Raw genomic sequence first — 21,683 nt, forward strand, 5'->3', positions numbered from 1 at the left:
TTTTATTTTGGTCTGACAAAGGCAGCGTCTAATGAGCAGCGGAGTCAATGGGATTCTCCCAGGGCCCAGAGACACAAACACAGAACATCAGCCGAGCTGTTCCCTCTAATTCCTCTGGATTGTTCTCCTGACACCGGGCGCTGCACTCACTCTCATTAAAGGCACTGTCAGCTAGATGAAGTAGCAGCACGCCAACTTCACTGTAAGGCAGACAAGAGGGCAAATTAACACAACCGATTACGCTATCATCAGCAGCCAACTAAGCAGCGACTAATCCCAATCCTTTCAAATTTTATGCAACTGGTTGCTGTTTTCATTTACAAACCAGATGAGAATTACATGTTTATCAGAGTCATTATCTCCGTCTCCGCCTGCCTGCTGATGTGCTAGTGTTCAAAGTGCTCTGGCTAAATCTTGTTCGGTAAGCTATTGATTGCTATTAATTGAGATGCAAACACCTTAAAAGGAAATGTTCGACATTTTGGAAAATACGCTCACAGATTTAAATGAGAAGATTGATGCCACTCATGTCTGTAGAGTAAGTATGAAGCAGCCTGGTAACTTATCTCAGCATAAAGACTGGAAACAGCTAGCCTGGATCTGTCCAGAAATAAAATCTAGTATCTAAAAAAAATCTACAGTAAAAAAAGCACCTCTCAAGCTCACTATTTAACAGGTAATATTTTGTGTTAGAACGACAATTTGCTGTTTTATCTGGTGTTGAGGAGTAACTTCCTGCAGTTACTTGCTGGTTTCCTGGTAACTGCTCCCAGACAAAAAGTAGTCATGCACATAACCGCCCTGTAAAACAGCAGAATATAGTTTTTACACTTAAGTTATGGTATGGCTTCAAGAAACAGGATGTTCCTAACGACTTATATCCCTGACATTTAAATGGAAGTTTAAACTTAGACTAGTTGACTAGTCGAAAAGTAAGAAAACACTAAAAAAACACTCAAAATTGAGCACTCCACATACTACTATGACGTTAAACATTGTCCGACAAAAATATTGCGTGTATTAAAGAGCTGTTTTTAATCGTTAATCACACTTTTCAGTAACCACATCGTATTTTAAATGCCGCTGAAATCAATATGTCCCCACTGCAAAGTTAGAAATGTACCTCACAAACCCAATGTGTGGTGTAATATTTGATGAACCGCCAGTGGGGACTCTGGTCTTACGCTTGATGCATTGAGCTACCCGCTTCGTTGATTCAAAGCACGCTAGGTCGCTAGCTATAGTCTGTAGCATACATGCTAGCAAGCTAGTTTCAGTGTGCTGCTGGCCAATCCAGTTGATCAAGAGAGAACCAGACTGACTGCTGAATCCAGCCACTATTTCAGAAAGAGGAGCTGGTAGCAGGCGGGGGTTGTGAGAACGCGAGTGAGTCAGGAGCGGCCGACGGGTTCAGATCAGATTAGAGAGCCGCCGCTAATGCAGGAGGAGAAGCAGCTCTCTATAGCAACAGCTGAGACAATTATGTTAACATGTAATTTAAATGTGTACATTAATAACATTTTAATACATTTAACCAACTAGTATTTCTGGTGCTGACTAGCATCGTTTAATCATCTAGTTGACTAATCGCGCATATCCCTAGTGATCACCGTGACGTCACCCACTGGTTTGTGGACTACGGTTTTGAAGCATGGAGTTCGGCATTTTGTTCCATCTTGTTTTTTTGCAACCAGAAGTGATACGAGAGGGAGGAGCTAAGTGCAACCGAATGCTGGTTAAGACATTTTTAGGCGACCAAAATGTTAAAATTTACTTTCATGAAAAACACAAATAACTCCCAGACCGGACAACGCCGTGGTAGCTACGCTCTAAAGCACCTGCTTTATCGTCTATTGTACTCTAAATGGGACCATTATTTACTAACATGAACATCATGCTATATTAAAGATGACTTGAAACTAGCGAGTATTGAAGAAGAATAGGGCAACCAGAGGAGTCGCCCCCTGCTGGCTATTAGAAAGAATGCAAGTTTAAGGCACTTCTGCATTGGCTTCACTTTTCAGAACTGGAGGTTGCCGCCTGGATATAATATGCTAATTAGTTATCTTGAGAGGTGCTGGTAGGTTGGATTTTGCTTCCTTCAGACGGATCCAGGCTGGCTGTTTCCCCTAGTTTCTAGTCTTAATGCTAAGCTAACTGGCTTCTGGCTGTAGCCTTACATTTACAGTACAGACATCTCATCTAATTCTCAGCAAGAAAGCGAATAAGCGAAATTTTGAACTTCTCCTTTAAACCAGATTTTTGCTCTTCAGTCCTCCTTGTATCATATTCCAAACTGGCAGGCAAACTGTATATCAGAGCTCTCTGCTTCTGTAGAACTTGCGTCACCAATGTGTAGACTAAACAGGCACATTTCAAGCTTTTCTTTTATTACTCATTTATTTCAGTATTTTTCATGAATAGTGATTGCTCGTCTTGCCTGTAATGATATGTTTATGTATTGGGGTTGCCTATGACTGCGTTTCGGGTTCGGGGGAGCAAACAGAGAGGGACGCACTCACACATACTAAATCAAGCAGAACACAGGCGGGAAAATATTTTTGTTCTTTTTAACTTTTTTTTAAATCTGTATTTTATCCTTGGTGGTGGTGACAGGCAGAGGGCATACAACATCAGCAGTCCCATGTAAAGAAAACATAAGACCCTCCGTTCTGTCTACTGTTTGTTGTTTTATTCCCCTTTCTTTTTTTAAAAAGTGGTATTAAATGTACTGTAGTCTGTTTTCAGTCCTTATTGTGCAACTAAACTATGTTTCTGTTGAGTCTGGTCAGTGTACAGCAGGCTGCAACATGACGATACAGATTTAGCCATCGAAGAGGTCCCACTTTTTACTGCATGCTTGTTGCACTAAAGCTCCACTTCGGCTAGACAAATCTGATTTTACTCAGTAGGTACAGTGAATGGTCTCACAGTTTTACAGAGGGATGGATTTTACATTATAGTATGCAATTTAATTCAATTGTTTAAGCAAGATTTGTCCATGTTTCTCGCTGCAGTGCTAATGCAGGATAGAAGAATTATGAGGGACTTCTACAATGGCTACTGTACCAGCGAGGAGTCAGAGATCATCTGTACAGTTTAATGCCTTTGCCTGCCTCTTTCCCTTTCTGCCTGTCAGCCACAGGTAGACCTAAATGATATTCTCATACACAAGCTTGTATACTCCTCAGAATGATGCTGTATAATGGCTATGCATTTGGTGGTATAGCGTGAATATTTGGGACATTGTATTTGATACTCTTCTTTAACTGTCAGTAACGTCTCTCCCCCCCTGCCTGTGCTTACAGTATAAAAACTTTTATTTTACGTTTTACAAGCCCATGTTTAGTTTCTCTTTTAAAAAGCCAAGGAACTTTTTTTTTAAACTGCACTGTGTCTTCTTCCCTCCTGACGCGTTTCCCATGTGCTGTACAAGAAATACTACGTGTGAAAAATAAACCAAACTTATGTTCATCCTTTCAGGTGTCTTCTGTGACGATCTTTCTATCCGTTAGATTTTAAATGCTAAAGGATAAAACTAGGGATGCTAATTTTGAATTTTTTTTCTAGTCTACCCGTCAATTATTAAAAGTGAACCGACAAGATTAGTGTGTTTTATGCAGCGGTGCTGTGGTTTTAGTGCCTAACAAGCAGACAGATCGTGTGTATGTGCTGCGTTCACAGCTTTAGTGTTACTGATAACTTAATATTCGTCGTTGTCACACACAAAGTCACAGTATAGTATGTCGTAAAAAGTTAAAAAAAAAATCATAGTATGTCGAAAGAAAGTCAAAGTATAGTGTCGAAAAAAGTAAAAAAAAATGTCATAGTATAGTATGCAGAAAAAAGTAAAAAGAAAGTCATAGTATAGTATGTCGAAAAAAAGTTATAGTATAGTGTGTTGTAAAAGGTAAAAAAAAAAAAATCATAGAATAGCATGTCGAAAAAAAGTCATGGTATAGCATGTCGAAAAAAAGTCATGGTATAGCATGTCGAAAAAAAGTTTAAAAAAAATCATAGTATAGTATGTTGAAAAAAGTAAAAAAAAAAAACATAGTTTAGTATGTCCAAAATAGTTTTAAAAAAAAGTCATAGTATAGTCTGTAGAAAAAAGTAAAAAAAAAAGTCGTATCATACAGGTCAGGTTTAGGGTTAAGGCAAACTAAGTTGTCCATAATTGTCCATCGGCCAATGCTTTAGGGCTGCTGAGGAGATGTTGAAGGGATACTCTACCAGCATATAGGGTTATATAGGGTTATACAGGTCAGGGTTATAAAATCTCACAGGTTAGGGTTAGGGTTATATATCATACAGGTTAGGGTTATATATCATACAAGTTAGGGTTAGGGTTATATATCATACAGGTCAGGGTTAGGGTTAGGGTAACAGTTATATATTATTCAGGTCAGGGTTAGAGTTAGGGTTATATATCATACAGGTAAGTGTGTATGTCATGTTCAGTGATGAGTCCAGGTTCTGTCTGCGAAAATTGGATGGCAGGGTCAAAGTATGGAGACGACGTGGAGAACGCTATACTGATTGTTGAACCGATCGAGTAACAGCTTTTGGTGGGGGCAGTGTCATGGTGTGGGGCGGCATCTCCCTCACTGGCAAAACAAGGCTTGTCATCATTGAAGGCCATCTCAATGCAGGGAGATATCGGGATGAGATTCTGCAGCAAGTGGCGATCCCATATCTCCACAATCTGTTACCTAACTTCATCCTCCAAGAAACAACGCTCGCCCCCACAGAGCCAGGGTTATCACAGACTACCTCCACAATGTGGGAGTAGAGAGAATGGAACGGCCTGCCAAGAGTCCACACCTCAACCCAATTCAACACTTGTAGGATCAGGTTGGGCGTGCTGTACGTGTTAGAGTGACTAACACACAACCTCGTTGGCTGACCTGCAACGAATCCTGGTTGAGGAATGGAACGCCATCCCACAGCAACGTGTGACCAGGTTGGTGACCAGCATGAGGAGGAGGTGCCAGGCTGTTGTGGCTGCGTATGGATCTTCCACCGCTACTGAGGCTCCTGACGGTGTATTAAATGAATAAAGTGTAAAATAGCCAATATGTGTTGTTTGTTCCTTGTTACTGATAGAGAGTTCAATCATCCACTCCACCAAACAACTCAAAACAAGAGTCAATACCAACAGGAGAATACACTGTTTACCATTGATGGAGCATTTTGATAAAAAAAAAAAAAAAAGTTAAAAAAAGTCATAGTATGGTATTTTGAAAAATGTAAAAAAAAAAGTCATAGTATAGTATGTCGAAAAAAGTACAAGGCCATAATTAATGATATTAATTACACCTGTGTTTATCCTGCAATGACATGTGGAGATGGCTGCTGTGAAAGGGGTCTATTGGCCCGGTTGTACAACAAAAATCATATCAAAATCATAGTTTCTTAAGCTCAAAGTTAAATTCAGTGCTAAATGAATCCAAATAATACTAACCTGCAGAGTTGACAGTATTCACAATGTAAACATTTAGCAAACCACTGTTGCTCCTTTTTTTATATGAGAAGAAAAACTCCAGTGAAAAGGTAAAATCAAATAAATTAAACAAACATGCAGCAGAGCTTGCTTTACAATAATCTACATAAATAGCATGGTTTAAGAGGCAACATTTGACCTTTACGAAATTAACATAAGCAATTAACAGGCAACAAAATGTCTCTGTGCTCACCACATGCTAACCTTACTAGCATAAGTCTATGGTATTTTACATTGTAAACGTTAGCTGGTAGGCTAACGGGAGTTTTCGCTCCTTGTTTTTCGACAATTTAAATCTAATATTAACAGCTAACAGACTTTTTCCTCACTCACCGAATCCCCGCACCTCCCGACAGGACAGCAGTTTAATTTAAACCTCCATGTACGATTTCAACTCACAGAGTCCGAACAAAGTAGGTAATATTACCGATTCTTTTTTTCTTCTGTTCTTACCCTTCTACCAAAGCAAATCAATTTTATATTATATTATTAATTTGATCTTATTACTTGCAAAATCTCAGAATTTTTTTTGGGCATACTATAGGCTACTATGATTTTTACTTTTTAACTCTTTATTAAATTTTTATGGCATTGTATACTTTGACATTTTTTGGTGACACATTATATTATGACACTTCTTATGACAATTGTCTTATTATAGTGTGCCATAAAAATTGTCATAACATTTTTTGCGATATACTATATTGCGACATTTTTTGGCATACTATACTTGGACTATTCTATATTTTTATGGCATACTATACTTTATTTTTTTAATGGCGTACTATACTATATTTTTTATGGCATATTATACTATGGTATTTTTTATGGCATACTATACTATATATTTTTATGGCACACTATACTCTGAAATTTTCTATGGCATACTATACTATGATATTTTTATGGCGTACTATTCACTGTGTACACTAGCTAGAAACTGTACAAAAGGCAACAGCAGCCTTGAGAGCGCTTCGTGACATAATTATGGCTATTAACAGCTTCATTTAAAAAAAAAAAAAGGCCAAAACCATGGTTTAATTTTCACACCAAAAGAAATGAAATGAAGCTGAATGATTTATTATCCACCTGTGTGCCAATAATCATTTACTCTAGACAGGAGATAAATGCTTTACTTTCATTTTTCTCAAGTTTATTTCTTTCACAGTTAAAGCTTTTTGTCTTGGCAGGACAGTCACAACTACACGCATAATCACTTTAGAACTCCCACTTGGGTATTATTGCTATAATAATCCATTCCTCAGCCTATTGTGCTGCAGATCATCTTTGTCTCACCACACTGCGAGCTAGCTCAGCATAAAAACACAACCTTATATGGCTGCATTATTTACAGAGAGAGCTCCAGTCACGGAGGAGCTTGCTCATGCCGTGGGTTTGAATCCCAAGACACTTTCTCGTACGTCTGTGGATGCCGACACTGACGAGAAGAGACGCTTTGTGCTCTCTCAGTGAGAGAGAAGTGTTTCCATCACAGGAGAGCGGAGGCAGAGTGCGTACTCACCATTCATTCACATCCTTCATTTTTTTTTATCTAAATATTTCTAAGATGCTTTCTGGCACCTCACTGCGAGCACACACTTTTCTGGCTGTTAGGGTTTAAACAAATATTCAACAAATGCTTCTTTTGATTTGTTTTTCGGTTTTAATCATCCAAGTTAAACCTGGAAAGAAGCTGACTTGGTTCTGCAGCTCAAAAACACATTTTGACAGCCAGCAGTGTGTAACACACACCAGATTTACTTCTTCAATACTTCCCCTTCGCACCATCACACCTGCATTGATCCTCAAGGAGCTGTTTCAATCTGTTTTTCTTCTGTGAGAAGATGCTCATGAAAGACCAAAAAAAAAAAAAAAGATCCACTGTAGATCTCAGACAAAAACGGCACACTCCCATCAGTTTTCTTAAAGCAAATCCAAGCCACAAATGACATCCTTGTTTGCCTTTAGAGAACTTTATTTACATGTCCATATATAGCAAGGTTCAAGGTTCATGATGCAGTTGTGAAAATACCTGTCTGCCTATATGTGCCCTAACAAATACAATAAAAAAAACACATTTAATGTTGAGTGTTAAGGATGACGATGACGTAGCGGAGGCCACATCCCCAAAACTTGGAGAGTACCTGTTGTGAGCTGTTTCAGTTTTCTGTCCTCTGGGTTTTCTGTTGCGGGCTGGTTTCCTCCAAAAACATCTCCACAAACAGTCTGGCCTTATTCTTTTATAAAGAAAAAAAAAAAAGGAACAAAGACAAACTCTCAGGACAGTTTAGAGAAAACCGAGCCCTGTTCTGTCATGTATGTATTGGAGATGATACAATCATGTTGCTGCTGAAACTTAGCCAGGAGAAAAGAAAAATAGCTGGAACCTCACAGCACACCATCCTGCCATGCATCTGCTGCCCCGAGGTGCAGCCACACAGCTGGACCGGACCAGGCCAAACCGGGCCAAGCTGACCCAGGCTGGGACTTTTTACAGAGAATATGGACTGTATTTTTCCATTCCAGTTCCCAGCCCTCCCTGAACCCTTTCCACACAACCTCAGTCCTGTGTCTCTGTCTTTTTCCTCTTGATGCGGTCCAACTGTTTGCGAAAAATTCAAAGGCTAAAAAAATATTTTTTTTGTTGCTAATTTCTTGTTCACTACAGAGGTTTTATTTTGTTAAAAAAAGGAACAAAAAGGAACAAAAGCAAAAGTTCTTTGGAGGAATCCCACAATTGCGCAGCTATAGACTAACCAGCGTTCTCAGAGCATTAAAAACAAAGTTTGTTTTTTTTCCAGAGATGTGACTTTGTGCCCCCTTGCTTCTCTTTCTCATTTCTTTCACAAACGTAAACAAAACAACAAAGTACGAGTTGAGTGTCTCTTGTTTTTCCATGCCACCGACGCTCTGTACAGTCATTGGTGCAGGAGGGAGCCTTGGCCCCGCCCCCTGATTATTAGTTTTTTTCCCCCAGCCGATCAGAGTTCAGTAGATTACTTCGTAGACTGTGGCCTTCTTGTCCCCGGAGCCGGTGACGATGAACTGGTCGTCAGGGGAGATATCACAGCTGAGAACCGACGACGACTCCTTAGACTGAACAGAGACACAGAGAGGAAGCCGTATTAGCTACAAACAGTCAATGAATCAGGTTTTTGTACAAACAGTGACACAGAAATTCCCATTATTCAAGTCAAACAGATGCATTTGTGTCCCAAAATAACCCCTCCAATATTTATATGTTAAGAGGATGAAAAAGCAGGAACATTTAGAAACAGCTTGGACATTTTTTTTATAGCCTACCTGGAATATGCTGGATCCATAAGGTGTCCGCCATGCATTCAGGAGGTTATCTTTGCCTGTGCTCACGAACCATTTACCTACAGGACGAAACACACACAGCCATCAACAGATAAAGTCTCAGGGGAGGTGAGATATGGAGAAGCCTGAGAGGAAGCGCTGCTTTTGTAAAGAAGAACGGGAGAGGTGAAACGGAGGAAACAGTTTCTGAATAATGAGAGAAGCAGAAGATTTGTTCTGCTTCCCTGGTCGGTGTGTGTGAGTGTGTGTGAGTGTGTGTGTGTGTGTGTGTGTGTGTGTGTGTGTGTGTACGTACCGCAGTAGGCAAACTTGAGAGAAAGAACGCAGCTCTCATGGAGGTGCAGCTGGTACTTGTCAGGTTTGGAGACGTGCAGGACTTCCACGTTACTGCTCTCCATTCCCACAGCCAGCCACTCGCCTGTCGGACAGTAGCCTAGAGAGAAGATCTGGAGACGGAGAGGGGAGGAGAGAAAGAAGTGTGGAGATGAGAGCGGGAAAACGATCATCAGCAGCCTGTCAGCACATGAATGCCCCTCTCAGTCTGGACTGCAGCAGTGTGTGTACCTGCGAGGTGAAGTCGTGCTGCTGGAGCTGGCGTCCCTCTCGGAGGTCCCAGCAGCGGACGGTGTTGTCCAGCCCTCCCGTCCACAGTTTGGTGCCGTCGTTGGAGATGTCGATGCAGCTCGCTCCGTCTGTATGGCCCTGGAATTGCCTGCAGGGAGGAAACACACAAGAGTGTTAGAGATAGACGCACACAATAACAAATATACCGCTGGACCTCTCTGATCTCATTCCTAAATACTACAATCTGTTATTTGCTGAAGCTTGTTTTTTTCTTTCCCTGCTACTCATATACTACTCTTTATTCTATAAAGGAAAACAACTGCATCAATAAACACTTAAAATGTCCTTCTAGCTGCATACAACCAAATTATAGTGTTATAATATAAACTATTTACTAAATGTTTGTGTATGTGTATATGAATGATAAAAGACTTAATGTCTTACCGTTTACTTTTTTAAAGGGGAACTATTATGCTTTTTCCTTCTCTGTGCTGTATTCATCCTCCCTGCTTTGGTTTCCCATCTACAATGTTTGCTTTCCCTCTCTCTCGCTCTACTTTATGATTGACAGTGTAGATTGTGAAATTTCAGAAATGACACTATTTTCCTCTGTCTGTGCAGTCGTCTCTGTCTTCTCATTTCCCCCTCCATTGCCTCTCTTCCTTTTCCATCACTCTCTCCTCTCTTTACTCTCTCCTTCTCCTTCTTGTTACAGAACAGAGACTGCTCCCGTTTCCATGGCATTTACTAAAACTGGTTAAAATGACGCGGTGTCTTTCCTCCCCTCTCACCTGACCAGCGTCTGGTTGTGAAGGTCCCAGACGACGATGTTGCCGTCGCTGCAGCAGGAGAAGCAGACCTTGTTGTCAGGGGAGATGGCCAGAGCGTAGCAGGCGGGAGCGGACGACGTCAGCTCCGCCTTGATGCGAGGAGTGGGCGTGGCCAAATCCCAGATTGACAGCGTGCTGGCCTCCCCGCCGACGATCAAGGTCCGTCCGTCTGAGAGCAGCTTGCAGGAGCGGATGTAGTTATCCCTGTTCTGATTGGACACAATAAAACGACATTTATATACAAGGATATAGTGTATGTTGTAGTACGCGGTAATTGATGACCAGGGGATACAAAGGTACAAAGTGCTACAGCAGTACAACAGCAATAAATAAAGATGCTGGAGGATTTGGCTTTAGGACAACAACACAAAGGTGATCCATCATCTTAAGTGTGTTTTTATGTGTGGAAAACAAGAGCATCACTTTTGGTTGTAAAGCAACATTATTAGACACAAGATGAGCAACAAACTGTAAATATGAGTCTACAAACATCCGTCTAAGTGTCTCCCCTCCTCCCTCATGTCTCACCAGACAGTCCAGCTGGGCCATGGGGCTCTTGCTGCCAGGCTGGCTGATGTCCCACACCTTGACGCAACCCTTGCCTCCGGTGTAGACGTGGCGCGTCGAGGTGCTGATGGTGACGGCGCACACCACCTCTCCGTGGCTCAAGGTGTGAATCTGACGGGCGTGGCGAGGGATTCCCGGGCCCAGCAGGGCATCGGGGGGAAAGGGCACCGGCTGCATCTGGCCGTCTGCACTCACGTGGAACGAGTAGGCGCTGCAGAGAAGAGAGAGAGACGGGAACAGAAATGGATGAATAACGGAGATTAAAGGCTGCAGCAAAAACATTTAATCAGACGGAACGGGAGATGAGAGAGTGCAAACATTTTATTATTCAGCCTTTGTTTCTAAAAGAGGACTTTGTAGAACTATTCAGTGAACAGGAATAATAACACAAGTGTGTAACTTTGATGAGCACCATATAAGACTGCTAAAAAGTTACAGAACTTTTAGTGTTGACTAGGGCTGTCAAACGATTCAAATATTTAATCGTGATTAATCACATTTTTTATCTGTTCAAAATGTACCTTGAAGGGAGATTTGTCAAGTATTTAATACTTAATATATAAATATTGTCCAGGAACCCTCACAGGTACTGCATTTAGCATAAACAATATGCTCAAATCATAACTTGGCAAACTCAAGCCCAACATGTAAAAACAGCTGTCAGTGTGTAACTGTGCTGACTTGACTATGACTTGCCCCAAACTGCATGTGATTATCATAAAGTGGGCATGTCTGTAAAGGGGAGACTCGTGGGTACCCACAGAACCCATTTTCATTCACATATCTTGAGGTGAAAGTTCAAGGGACTTCTTTGAAAATGGCAGAGCGTTTTCCCTCGCCAAAATGTAGCTTAAGTTTGGAGCGTTATTTAGCCTCCTTCATGACAAGCTATTATGACATTGGTACCAATGGATTCATTAGATTTTCTAGTTTAATATGATGTCAGGATCCTCAGTCTAGCTTTGAAACTTTAAAACCGCTTTAACCTAAAAAAAAATGAAAGTTGCATTAATGCGTTAAAGAAATTAGTGGCATTAAAACAAATTTGCATTTAGGCATTATTATTGTGTTAACTTTGACAGCCCTAGTGTAGACATTTTTCCCTCAACCTACCTCATCTACTTCAATTAGTGACCTCTGCATTTCCGAGAAATACTTTTAACAGACTGACACTAAGTGACTAAACCCTGACATTTACTAATGATGTCTGCATAGCTGAAAAATACTGTATTTAAGTGCTCAAGTCTATTGAAGCTGCTCTGCAAATATCACTGACGTCACGTCGTCTACATCTGCCATTCATCAGAAAATTCTCCAGATAACAAAGTGAAGTGGAGCCAGAAATGGAAGTCACATTGATAACAACTGTTTGCTTTAAGGGTGAATACTTATTTTAAAAGTTCTCGATGTATGAGCCAAACCGTTGCTTCTCTTGACTTTTCCCTTCAACATCTTTCACTGTTCGTCTTTTCTTCCGGTTTCGTAATTTAAATTTGAGTAGAACCTGCAGTTAATAGTGAACAGGTGAAGATTTGAGCGATAGCAGGCAAAGAGAGAGGAAACTCACGGTTTTCCGGCGGCGGCTGACTGCAGGCTGGCAGGCAGCCCGGGGACCCTCATATGCGGGTGTGGAGACTCGTAGCCCACCTGGAACAGAAAGAGATATGTGAGAAAAAAAACACCTCAAAAGGTGAGGAGACGAGGAGAGAAGAGAGGAGACTAGAGGAGAATAGACTAGAGGAGAGGAGAGGAGTGGAGATTAGAGGATAAGAGAGGAGAGGAGACTAGAAGAGAAAAGAGGAGACTGGAGGAGAGGAGACTAAAGGATAAGAGAGGAGACTAGAGGATAAAAGAGAAGACTAGAGCATAAGAGAGAAGACTAGAAGAGAGGAGAGGAGAGTTCACTCATAAAAACAGGTAATACAGAGACACTATCAGATGAAAGATCAGAATAAAATGAGATCATATAAAAGCAAAGAGACTTTTCAAGAGCCAAGGTCATAGATTCTTAACGATAAATGACAATGCAGCTGCTCTCCCTCTAAAACGCTCCCTTCTTTTCCACATATATATATATCCCTCTTTTTGCCCACTGTGAAGGGTTTATATGCTGAGGCATTAGATATGACAGTGACACTGGAAAGACAAATTATCTGCAGAGCGTCTAGCTCACCACAGGGGACCGTCCGTAGCCTGCGGCAGCTGCCGCCGCCGCTGCTGCAGCAGCTCCGTTCATCTGGGGGGAGACTAAGTGGAGGCCGGCGCCGTAACCCGCCGCCCCGGCCAGGTCCCCGTTCACCCCTGGAGGCAGGCCGAATGCCCCCGGAGGGTACGCTCCCTGCACCGCCAGGGGGTTTCTCAGACCCAGAGCTGGAGGAAGGAGGGAGGAAGACGTCAGTTCATTGTGATTTTTGTAAGTGAACAAATTATTGATTGAGGCAATGAAATGTCAATCATTCAGGCTTTTATCTTTCATTTCAGCGTAGACTGCAGGGCCTCTCAGTGTGTGAGACAGTTGTGACTGACAGGCTGTGAACAAGCTGCTGCCTGCCATACAAAAGGCAGCACAACATCCCTAACCTGCAGCTCTAGACCACTACTGCCCCCTGCTGGCCAGCATGCCTTCCTGCAGCGAGACTGTATGTCTATATACGTATGTGTGCTCACATTAACGTCATCTACATCCTCGTCTGTGCATGTACCTGCATCTACGAGCGTGTACGCATGCATGCATAATGGTGTGTGTGTGTGTGTGTGTGTGTGTGTGTGTGTGTGTGTGTGTGGGCTAACAGGTGATGTGAGGGAGAAAAAAAGAGAGAAAGAGATACAGTGGAATATATGGAGGCTCATTATGAAGCAGCTCACAGTCACAGTCCATCACCTCCTCCTAATCTTTCCATTTAAAAAGTGAGGGGCGCTGAATATTTTTGCCCACAGCTGCTGATTAAGTCCAGATGGTGGTGGGTGGTGGGGAGCTGGCGGACACCCATACCAACGACTGCGGCCTGATGCTGATAGAATCACTACATGTAACAAAGCGAGTACGGGCTAAAAAACTCATCTCTGCAGCAGCAGATTCATATTTTTAATTGCAGTGAAAGTTTGTGTCCCCTGAGAGGAGTGATGGAGGCATTTGTCTTTTGGTCTCAAGTGATGCTTTTACACTTTCACATCACGCTAACTTCAGGCTTTCTGAAGTCCAATGCTCCCCTTTAACAATTAAGTACAGAAGATATGTTCCTTGGGGAGTAAAACCAAGCTCGTGGGATGTTCTTACCGAGGGGGTCGACACCAGGCTTGCCGGGGACAGGTCTGAACTGTGGAGGTCCGCTGGGTCCCGGGGTGTTGGACTCTTGAGACATGGGGGTCCCTGGCTTCATACCTGGAGTACTAGACTTCTCCCTCTGGGAGAGCATAGAATACAAAGAAATATGTTAGTAAAATAAGTAGGGCTGCAACTAACGATCATTTTCATTGACGATTCATATGTTGATTATTTTAACCAATTAGTTGTTTGGTCTATAAAATGTCAGAAAATGGTGAAAAAAGGCCAATCGGTGTTTCTCAAAGCCCAAGACGACGTCCTCAAATGTCTTGTTTTGTCCACAACTCAAAGATATTCAGTTTACTGTCATAGAGCAGTAAAGAAACCAGAAATCGATTATCAAAATAGTTGGCAATTAATTTAATAGTTATATGCATATACAGTGCATCCTGTACTGAAATATACCATGTGTGTTCCACGTGGATATCTGCGTTGATGTGACATTAATACCACAAAAACCATTCAAATATTTGTCTTTTTAAGTCTTTGTGCAGTCCAAATAGACATTCAAATGTGGAGGTCTACCTGTGGGGGCTCTTTGCCACGAGACGGCGAAGGGGCGCTGCTGGAGGACGCCAGGGAGGCGGGGCTGGCCTGCGGGGGGCCCTCCTTACGGGAAGGGGGCATCTTGTCCAGGCCGTTCTCCCTGGACGAGTAGGACTGCACACTGCGGGGGGACGACGGGTCCTGGATTCAAAACATATAAAACTTCATTGCAGGGGACAGAAACAAGAAGTAATGGTGATTTATTCATTCATTCTGCTGTTTAAGTGCTGAAGGCCACAGAGATCACCTGGAAATCAATCAGTGTCTCTTCTTATTTCTCTCATGGGTACTAACTCTTTTCTCTCTTTATAGGATAGGTTCACGATTTCTTTTATAATTTAGGTACCAATATGAATATTGAAACTGGTTTTATTTGCTGTAATCACTCCTGTTCATACTCCCCATTACACTGCTTTGTTTAAAACTCAATTCTGATTGGTCAATCATGGCATTCTGCGGTCTGTTATTTTTTTATAGCAGACCGTTGCTATGTATATCAGACCGTTGCTATGGGCGCAGTTCTGATGTCAGACTCTGGCGGACAGTTTTTGTTTCAAATCATTGATTTTTTAAGTAAGTAGTAGTGTAATAAGCGGGAAAATGTACAGCGAGCCGGTCATTGTTGTGACATAAACCTCTTCAGGGGTCATCAGACTGCCCCATCGCCCTGTCAGGGTTTATTTCACAATAATGACCAGCTCACTGTACATTATCCCTTACTTAAGCTGGTGTTAACCACAGTCCTTATTTCAGACATATAACTAAAAACACATTCAAAAAACACATTGACTTCCAGACGAGGGAACCAGAAGTGCTAAAACGCTAACTCATTCCCAGGTTTTAGGACTAGAGTTACCGTCTTTTTGGTATGAAATTCCTTTTTTTTAATTCAAATCTGGGGAAACACAAAGAAATCGTTTCATAATAAAAACAATAACTTAAGAAGATACCCCCTTGATTTGTCTCACTCAGTCTGTCGGGGCCTCATGTTGGCTTTCTGTTCACTTTTGCACAGAACAAGGACTCTAGATTTTGTCGCCCATCACTTCCATTGGAAGCACATTAATGGCCAGTATGAACATGAGGAAAGATTACAGCGAGCAAAATCTGTTTCAGTGTTCAGATGGGCAACTTGAACCACAAACTTGAAAAACTGAAACCCATCCTTTAACTGCGTGTGCCAACACTAAACATAAAAGAAATCACTTCCTGGCACCGGAGGAGTTTTTTTCCGAACGAGACCCACCCAACAATGGAAAAGCTTTCGGGAATTTGGTATAGTCTCAGTTACTGTCATCTCATGCACAATTTACATTTAGGTATTCATTTGGAAGTTTGAATATATTTGTATATATAATAACTTTAAGAAAAAAACATTGATTCACGTTTTTAATTTTGTTAATCTCTAAATGAGAAACAAAATTTATTTTCCAACATCTTACAACCTCCACTTTGTCAGCACTCATTCAAAAAACTAACAGGGCTGTCAATTGATTAAAGTGTTGAATCGTGATTAATCGCATGATTGTCCATAATTAACCAGGATTAATCGCGAATCAATTGCACATTTTTTATCAGTTAAAAATGTACCTTAAAAGGGAAATTTGTCAAGTATTTAATACTCTTATCAACATGGGAGTGGGCAAATATGCTGCTTTATACAAATGTCTGTATATATTTATTATTGGAAATCAATTAACAACACAAAACAATGACAAATATTGTCCAGAAACCCTCACAGCTACTGCATTTAGCATTAAAAAATATGCTCAAATCATAACATGCCCAACAGGCAACAACAGCTGTCAGTGTGTCAGTGTGCTGACTTGACTATGACTTGACCCAAACTACGTGTGATTATCACAAAGTGGGCATGTCTGTAAAGGGGAGACTCGTGGGTACCCATAGAACCCAATTTCATTCACATATCTTGAGGTCAGAGGTCAAGGGACCCCTTTGAAAATAGCTTTAAAACAGCCCGCTAGAACCTACAAATTGCGTTAATGCATTAAAGAAATTAGTGGCGTTAAAACGAACTTGCGTTAACTTTGACAGCCCTAATAATAGCTTTAAGAAAAAACGCTGATCCATGTTTTTATTTTTGTTTATCTATACGAGAAACAAACTTTATTTTCCAACAACCAACCTTACAACCTCCATTTTGTCTGCACTCAATCATAAAACTAATAAAACCTAAACAGCTGTACCTACAGACTTGTACATAAAAGCAGCAGAGATCATGAATTGCAGTCGAGTGTGAGCATGCATATGTACTTTATGGGTGTTGTGTATGTTGTGGAACAAGGACAGGCAGAGGTGGAGGGTTATTGTCATCATTATTATTATTCAGACGGTCCTGCTGGGTGTGTTTACATGATGTATGCAGATGAAAGCGGCGAAGTGAGGCCAATGGAGGCCGGCGGCCGCCTACTAACCTCATCCACCACCAAATTATCATCACTCTTATCTGCATCGCTGCCCTGCGAGAGAAGAAGAGAGGAAGTGAGATTAGATATTCCTGCTCTGCTGTCTGATGTATGTAGATTACATGCAGAAATATACAGCCCACAAAGTCATACGCAAACAGAGGTGTGTGTGAGTAACTCTGTCTTTTTCTAGACAAAATCTTTTTGTAAAACCTTTTTTTCTTGAGACAAAAAAATGTTTTATAAAACAATTCTTGTCTCAAGAGCTTTCATTTGTTACACTGCAAATAGAGGAAAATCTTATCTTAACATTTTACTGCCTGAGCTGGTTGGAAGTAAATGCAATGGACAGTGTAAATGTAATTAATTATTTTTAGATGTGGAGAGGTGAAATCCTCTGAGGCGCTGCTGTTTTTTAATATCTCAGGTCTTCTCGAACAAAGCCATAATGCTGCACTTGATAATAAAATAACTGCCCGAGATTCATTTATCTGAACAATAAAAATAATCCCTTACAGAGTTTAATGTATCTGCTTTTCCACAATAACACCAATAATACAGTGATGACAGCACAGCAGGGAGTGTGACTATTTCAATTACTGTCTAAAAACAGACACCACAGTTCAGACACCACGGGTCTTATGTGGCGAGGACCGGCAGTGTTGGGTGAAACTTTCCTCCAGTTACTTAAACATTTAAGAGCGTTATGAAAGTGCCTCACATAGTCGGTCATGAACTCCTTCTCATCAGCTTTCCTCTTCTTGCCGTTGCTGAGGTAGTCTGCTGGGCGACCCTTATCCCCATTGGACAGAGAGCTCTGCAGAGGGAGAGAGAGAGGGTGAGAAAAGAGAGAGCAAGACAGTGAGGCAAAGAGCAAAGGGGAGGAGGGGGAGGAGGAGGAGGAGGAGGAGGGGGGCACAAAGAGGAGAAGAAGGAAGGAAGGAGTGAAAAAAAGGAGTGATGGCAGAGAGGGAGGAAGAGGGTGATAATGAGGTGAGAGGGACTGCATAAATCATGTCGGGCTCATAAGCTGCCGAGATGAATGTGAAAGAATATCAGCCGGCATCGATCGGCCGGCTCACTGTAGGAGTGAGAGGAAGAAAGAGAATGCTTCAAGTTTTCTATAAGGCAGCAGAAAACACTGTGGAGCAGTCTGTGTTTTGGCACTGATGCACCGTATTTTTAAACCAGTATTGTCACAATTTTATAATGGTATTGATATAATGTTGAAATCTAAATTGTTGCCATACAGGGATCAGCATCAGTGACTGTAATCATAGTGTGTGAAAGCTAAATTTAAAAGGTATAATATGTAACCGTTGTTGGTTGCTGTTTTTAAACACACAGCATTCAAATTTGTCCCCTCCAACTCGGCTCAACTAGCCAAGAGGGAGAGAGAGCAGCGATGGTGGAGCGAGCTATAGGGTGACTGAAGAGAGGGAGCGGCGTTAGTGAGAACAAAGCAGCGAATCAGAGAATTGAAACATTATTTTCTGATTGTTTCCCGGCAGTTATGTTCTAAAGCACAAATAAACACACAACTCCGCATAATCCTGCGGAAAGATGCAGAGTTGCCGAATTTTGAATAAATGCAGACTTCCTGTCTGCTGGCTGTGGCTCAGCGCTGCTCTCGTCAAACTACACACCGATCACAGCTGCACTCACAGCACAGAGAGGAGCAGGGGGATCCCTGGAACACATGCACATAACACAACCCCGTTCTCATCCGTGAAATACGGCCTCTTTGTATCTAACAGAGCTAAAGGACTTGTGCCTCGGTATCAGAAGCCGAGGGGCGTGACAAAGCGGCGGTAATTGACCACCTGAACGTGCTGCACGCCCTGCGAGCTGTTATTGGCTGGGGGGGTTACACCCCCACGTGGGGCCCAAAGGCTGTTTGCAGACGCCAAGAAGCGTCCCGGGTAAAGCAAAATAAGAAGAAAAGAGAACTGATTGAGAGGGATTATTTTTGTATCAGTCTATACGTTGTTTTTTGGGGAAATTCTTACATATTATACCTTTAAGCCAACAAGATGTTGAAAATAATCAAAGCTGCCAAAACCTGTTTGTTTGTTTTGTTTTAAATTATGTACATTTTTGTTATTAGTTTCGGATGCATTTCTTAAAAGTTAATAAAAAATATATTAAAAAAAAATACATGCAGTTAAGTGGGAAGGCATTTTTACTTATTGCTCAATAAACCTTGTTTTGTAAAATCAGTGAACTGCAAAATTAACACAAAAAAGTGAAAATACATGCAAAATGCAAAAAACAATGTCTACAAGCAAGCATGCTAAAACAAAAATTGAATAAATAAATAAATAAATAAAGAATGAATAAATATGTACTCGGGGTTAAAATGGAGTACTTTTTCAAGGAAATTTATATTTTCCCTATAATTAGTACCACATTAGAAAGCTCTTTCCAGGAAAATTGATTTAAATATTACGGACCCGTAAAACAGAAAAAAAAAATTCCGGTTTATACATTTCCTTTTTTTTTTACTGCATGTCAAATGCGATATTAATATATAAAAGCTTAGCAAAAATATGTCTAATATTCATATTTCTACCTTATTATTTGGATTTTTCTCTAGTTTATTTTATAGCCTTAGAAAACTAAAACTTTTTGAGGAGTAGATACCCATGAACAACACTGAATTTTCCCATTATAAAAAAACTGCCTAACAAGCGGTTGGACAAGAGTGAGTGTACTTGATAGAAGTTATTGTGCAGTAATTTGTACTCACTGGTCCTGCTTCACGGTCTGTTCATTCCAGGCAGAAGCACCAAACACATCCAGGTACCAGGACAGCAAATGCAGATAAGGACACAAACGCACACACACACACACACAAATGCAACATTATCTGCCATCACTTTACATCACTCTACAGCTGATGACTCAGTGGGAAAATATCCCTGAGGAGTGTTATTATCAGCAGCACTCCTCCTGTGCCCTGCCAAAAAATCCAAAGCAAAGCCAATCATCAGGATCCATCGAGCCAAGTGTTTACTCTGCCCCCACCTCGGAGAGACGTTTTCATCTCTAAGAATGCAATCCAACTCTCGTCCCAGCTCTAAACTCATCTAGAGTTTTACACTTTCTGCTTTGAGGAACACAAACAAAGAAAAATAAGGCATCAATTTAAAGTGTTCCTGTACCTCTGTGGTGCTCTGCGGCAGCAGCGGCGGCTGCGGCTGCCTCTAGGTGAGCTCTCTCATCCTTGGCAGCCAGCTGGGCACCCAGAGCCCCAGACAGGGCCAGCAGGCTGGACCCTCCGCCAAGCGCCAGGCCGGGGTGAGTTAGTCCTGACGGGTGTGGGCCCATTGGCAAACCCTGGGCATGCTGGGAGAGGTGCTGGGCCTGAAGCTGTTGCTGTAGAGAGGAAGACGGTAGGAGACAGAAGAAAAGAGATATTGGGTGACTTTCAAGCAATGAAAGAAGTGGCTCAACAGGAAGTGATCACGAGGAGGAAGGAAAGAGAGGGAACTAAGTGCTGCGATGTGTACGAGGGGATAAATGGTGGGTCTTTAGGAGGGGAAGCTCTGCGGCCAAATCAGCGTGATGGGAAATAATAAGACAAAAAAATTAAAAATTAAATATTATTTAAAGTTTTAATTCTCTATTAATCATATTTGCATTTAAAATATTTGGAAAATCACACGGGACAGTTGAGAGGACCCGTCATTTAATTGTTGATGATGTTCAGGTAGCTGGTAAGCCCACTTGAATAAAAAAAAATACAAAAAATACAAAAAAATAATAATCTCAAATTTTTTATATTTCAAAATAGTCATCCATCTTTATGAAATAAATCTGTATATTTTAGAGTGGGCAAATGGATGTTTGCCTCAGTAAAAGAAAAAAAAGGAGGAAAAATAAATAAATGGGAGGGTGAAGTACACACGCTATGAGGCAGAGGGGGGAGCCCACGTACCCCTATCGAAGCATTTAGCTCCCCCATGGTCACCTGTTTGGCGCGCTCCATGGCCTGGACCACCTGTTGTTGGTGCTGTGGAACAAACCGAGAGGTCAGTGAGGGCAGGTCGATTCACAATTACTTAAAATTCAACTCTCTGTAAACTGAATCAATATTAATGAGGTGTAACTTTTCTTAATTAGTGTGAAAAAGTATTCACACTCACAAACAGCATATTTGAATTTTTTTTTTTTCGCTCTGGGAATCATTTGAGCAATTGAAGTTCTGTCCATCTGTTTGTGTGTGTGTGTGTGTGTGTGTGTGTGTATGTGTGTGTGTGAGAGTTATTACTTATTGTGTGTATGCATGTGCACGCCTTCTGTGTGGGCTGCTTTCAGACAGCAGAGAGACGGCTGTAGTACAGTGTGTGAGTGTGTGTGTGTGTGTGTGTGTGTGTGTGTGTGTGTCCCACCTCCTGTGACAGGAATGGGATGAGCTGAGCACAGATCACGTTCAACCGCTTGGCAATCTCCGTCTGAAAAGAAAAAAAAAAAAAAAGATACTGTTGCTTTGATGAATAAACACGCGCACACACACACACACAAACATTCGCAAAGCCAAGATTGAGCTCGAACAAAAAGAAAACACACACGCAAAGGTTACACACACAACACACACA

The 21,683-nt window shown here is 41.4% G+C and overlaps 1 protein-coding gene across 6 annotated transcripts in view; it reads right to left on the reverse strand.

Moving 5' to 3' along the window:
• Positions 1-7,460: 7,460 nt before the first annotated feature.
• The window catches only part of tle2a (TLE family member 2, transcriptional corepressor a), a 61,309-nt gene continuing 47,086 nt past the window's right edge, over positions 7,461-21,683 (reverse strand). For 4 of the 6 annotated variants that reach the window (XM_074635467.1, XM_074635463.1, XM_074635464.1 and 1 more), the window contains 16 exons: positions 21,477-21,539; positions 20,993-21,097; positions 20,247-20,460; positions 19,832-19,848; positions 17,804-17,899; positions 17,092-17,136; positions 14,636-14,797; positions 14,063-14,189; positions 12,959-13,155; positions 12,353-12,432; positions 10,747-10,996; positions 10,180-10,427; positions 9,389-9,536; positions 9,120-9,270; positions 8,807-8,883; positions 7,461-8,599 (listed from right to left, as the gene is read on the reverse strand). In XM_074635467.1, coding sequence (XP_074491568.1) covers positions 8,492-8,599; positions 8,807-8,883; positions 9,120-9,270; positions 9,389-9,536; positions 10,180-10,427; positions 10,747-10,996; positions 12,353-12,432; positions 12,959-13,155; positions 14,063-14,189; positions 14,636-14,797; positions 17,092-17,136; positions 17,804-17,899; positions 19,832-19,848; positions 20,247-20,460; positions 20,993-21,097; positions 21,477-21,539 — 2,088 coding nt within the window. In that variant the 3' untranslated portion in view covers positions 7,461-8,491. The remainder of the gene's footprint in view (positions 8,600-8,806; positions 8,884-9,119; positions 9,271-9,388; positions 9,537-10,179; positions 10,428-10,746; positions 10,997-12,352; positions 12,433-12,958; positions 13,156-14,062; positions 14,190-14,635; positions 14,798-17,091; positions 17,137-17,803; positions 17,900-19,831; positions 19,849-20,246; positions 20,461-20,992; positions 21,098-21,476; positions 21,540-21,683) is intronic. The other 2 variants (XM_074635465.1, XM_074635466.1) reach the window with 2 other exon arrangements.

This window comes from Sebastes fasciatus, chromosome 5, assembly GCF_043250625.1.
Source record: "Sebastes fasciatus isolate fSebFas1 chromosome 5, fSebFas1.pri, whole genome shotgun sequence".
Taxonomy (NCBI): domain Eukaryota; kingdom Metazoa; phylum Chordata; class Actinopteri; order Perciformes; family Sebastidae; genus Sebastes; species Sebastes fasciatus.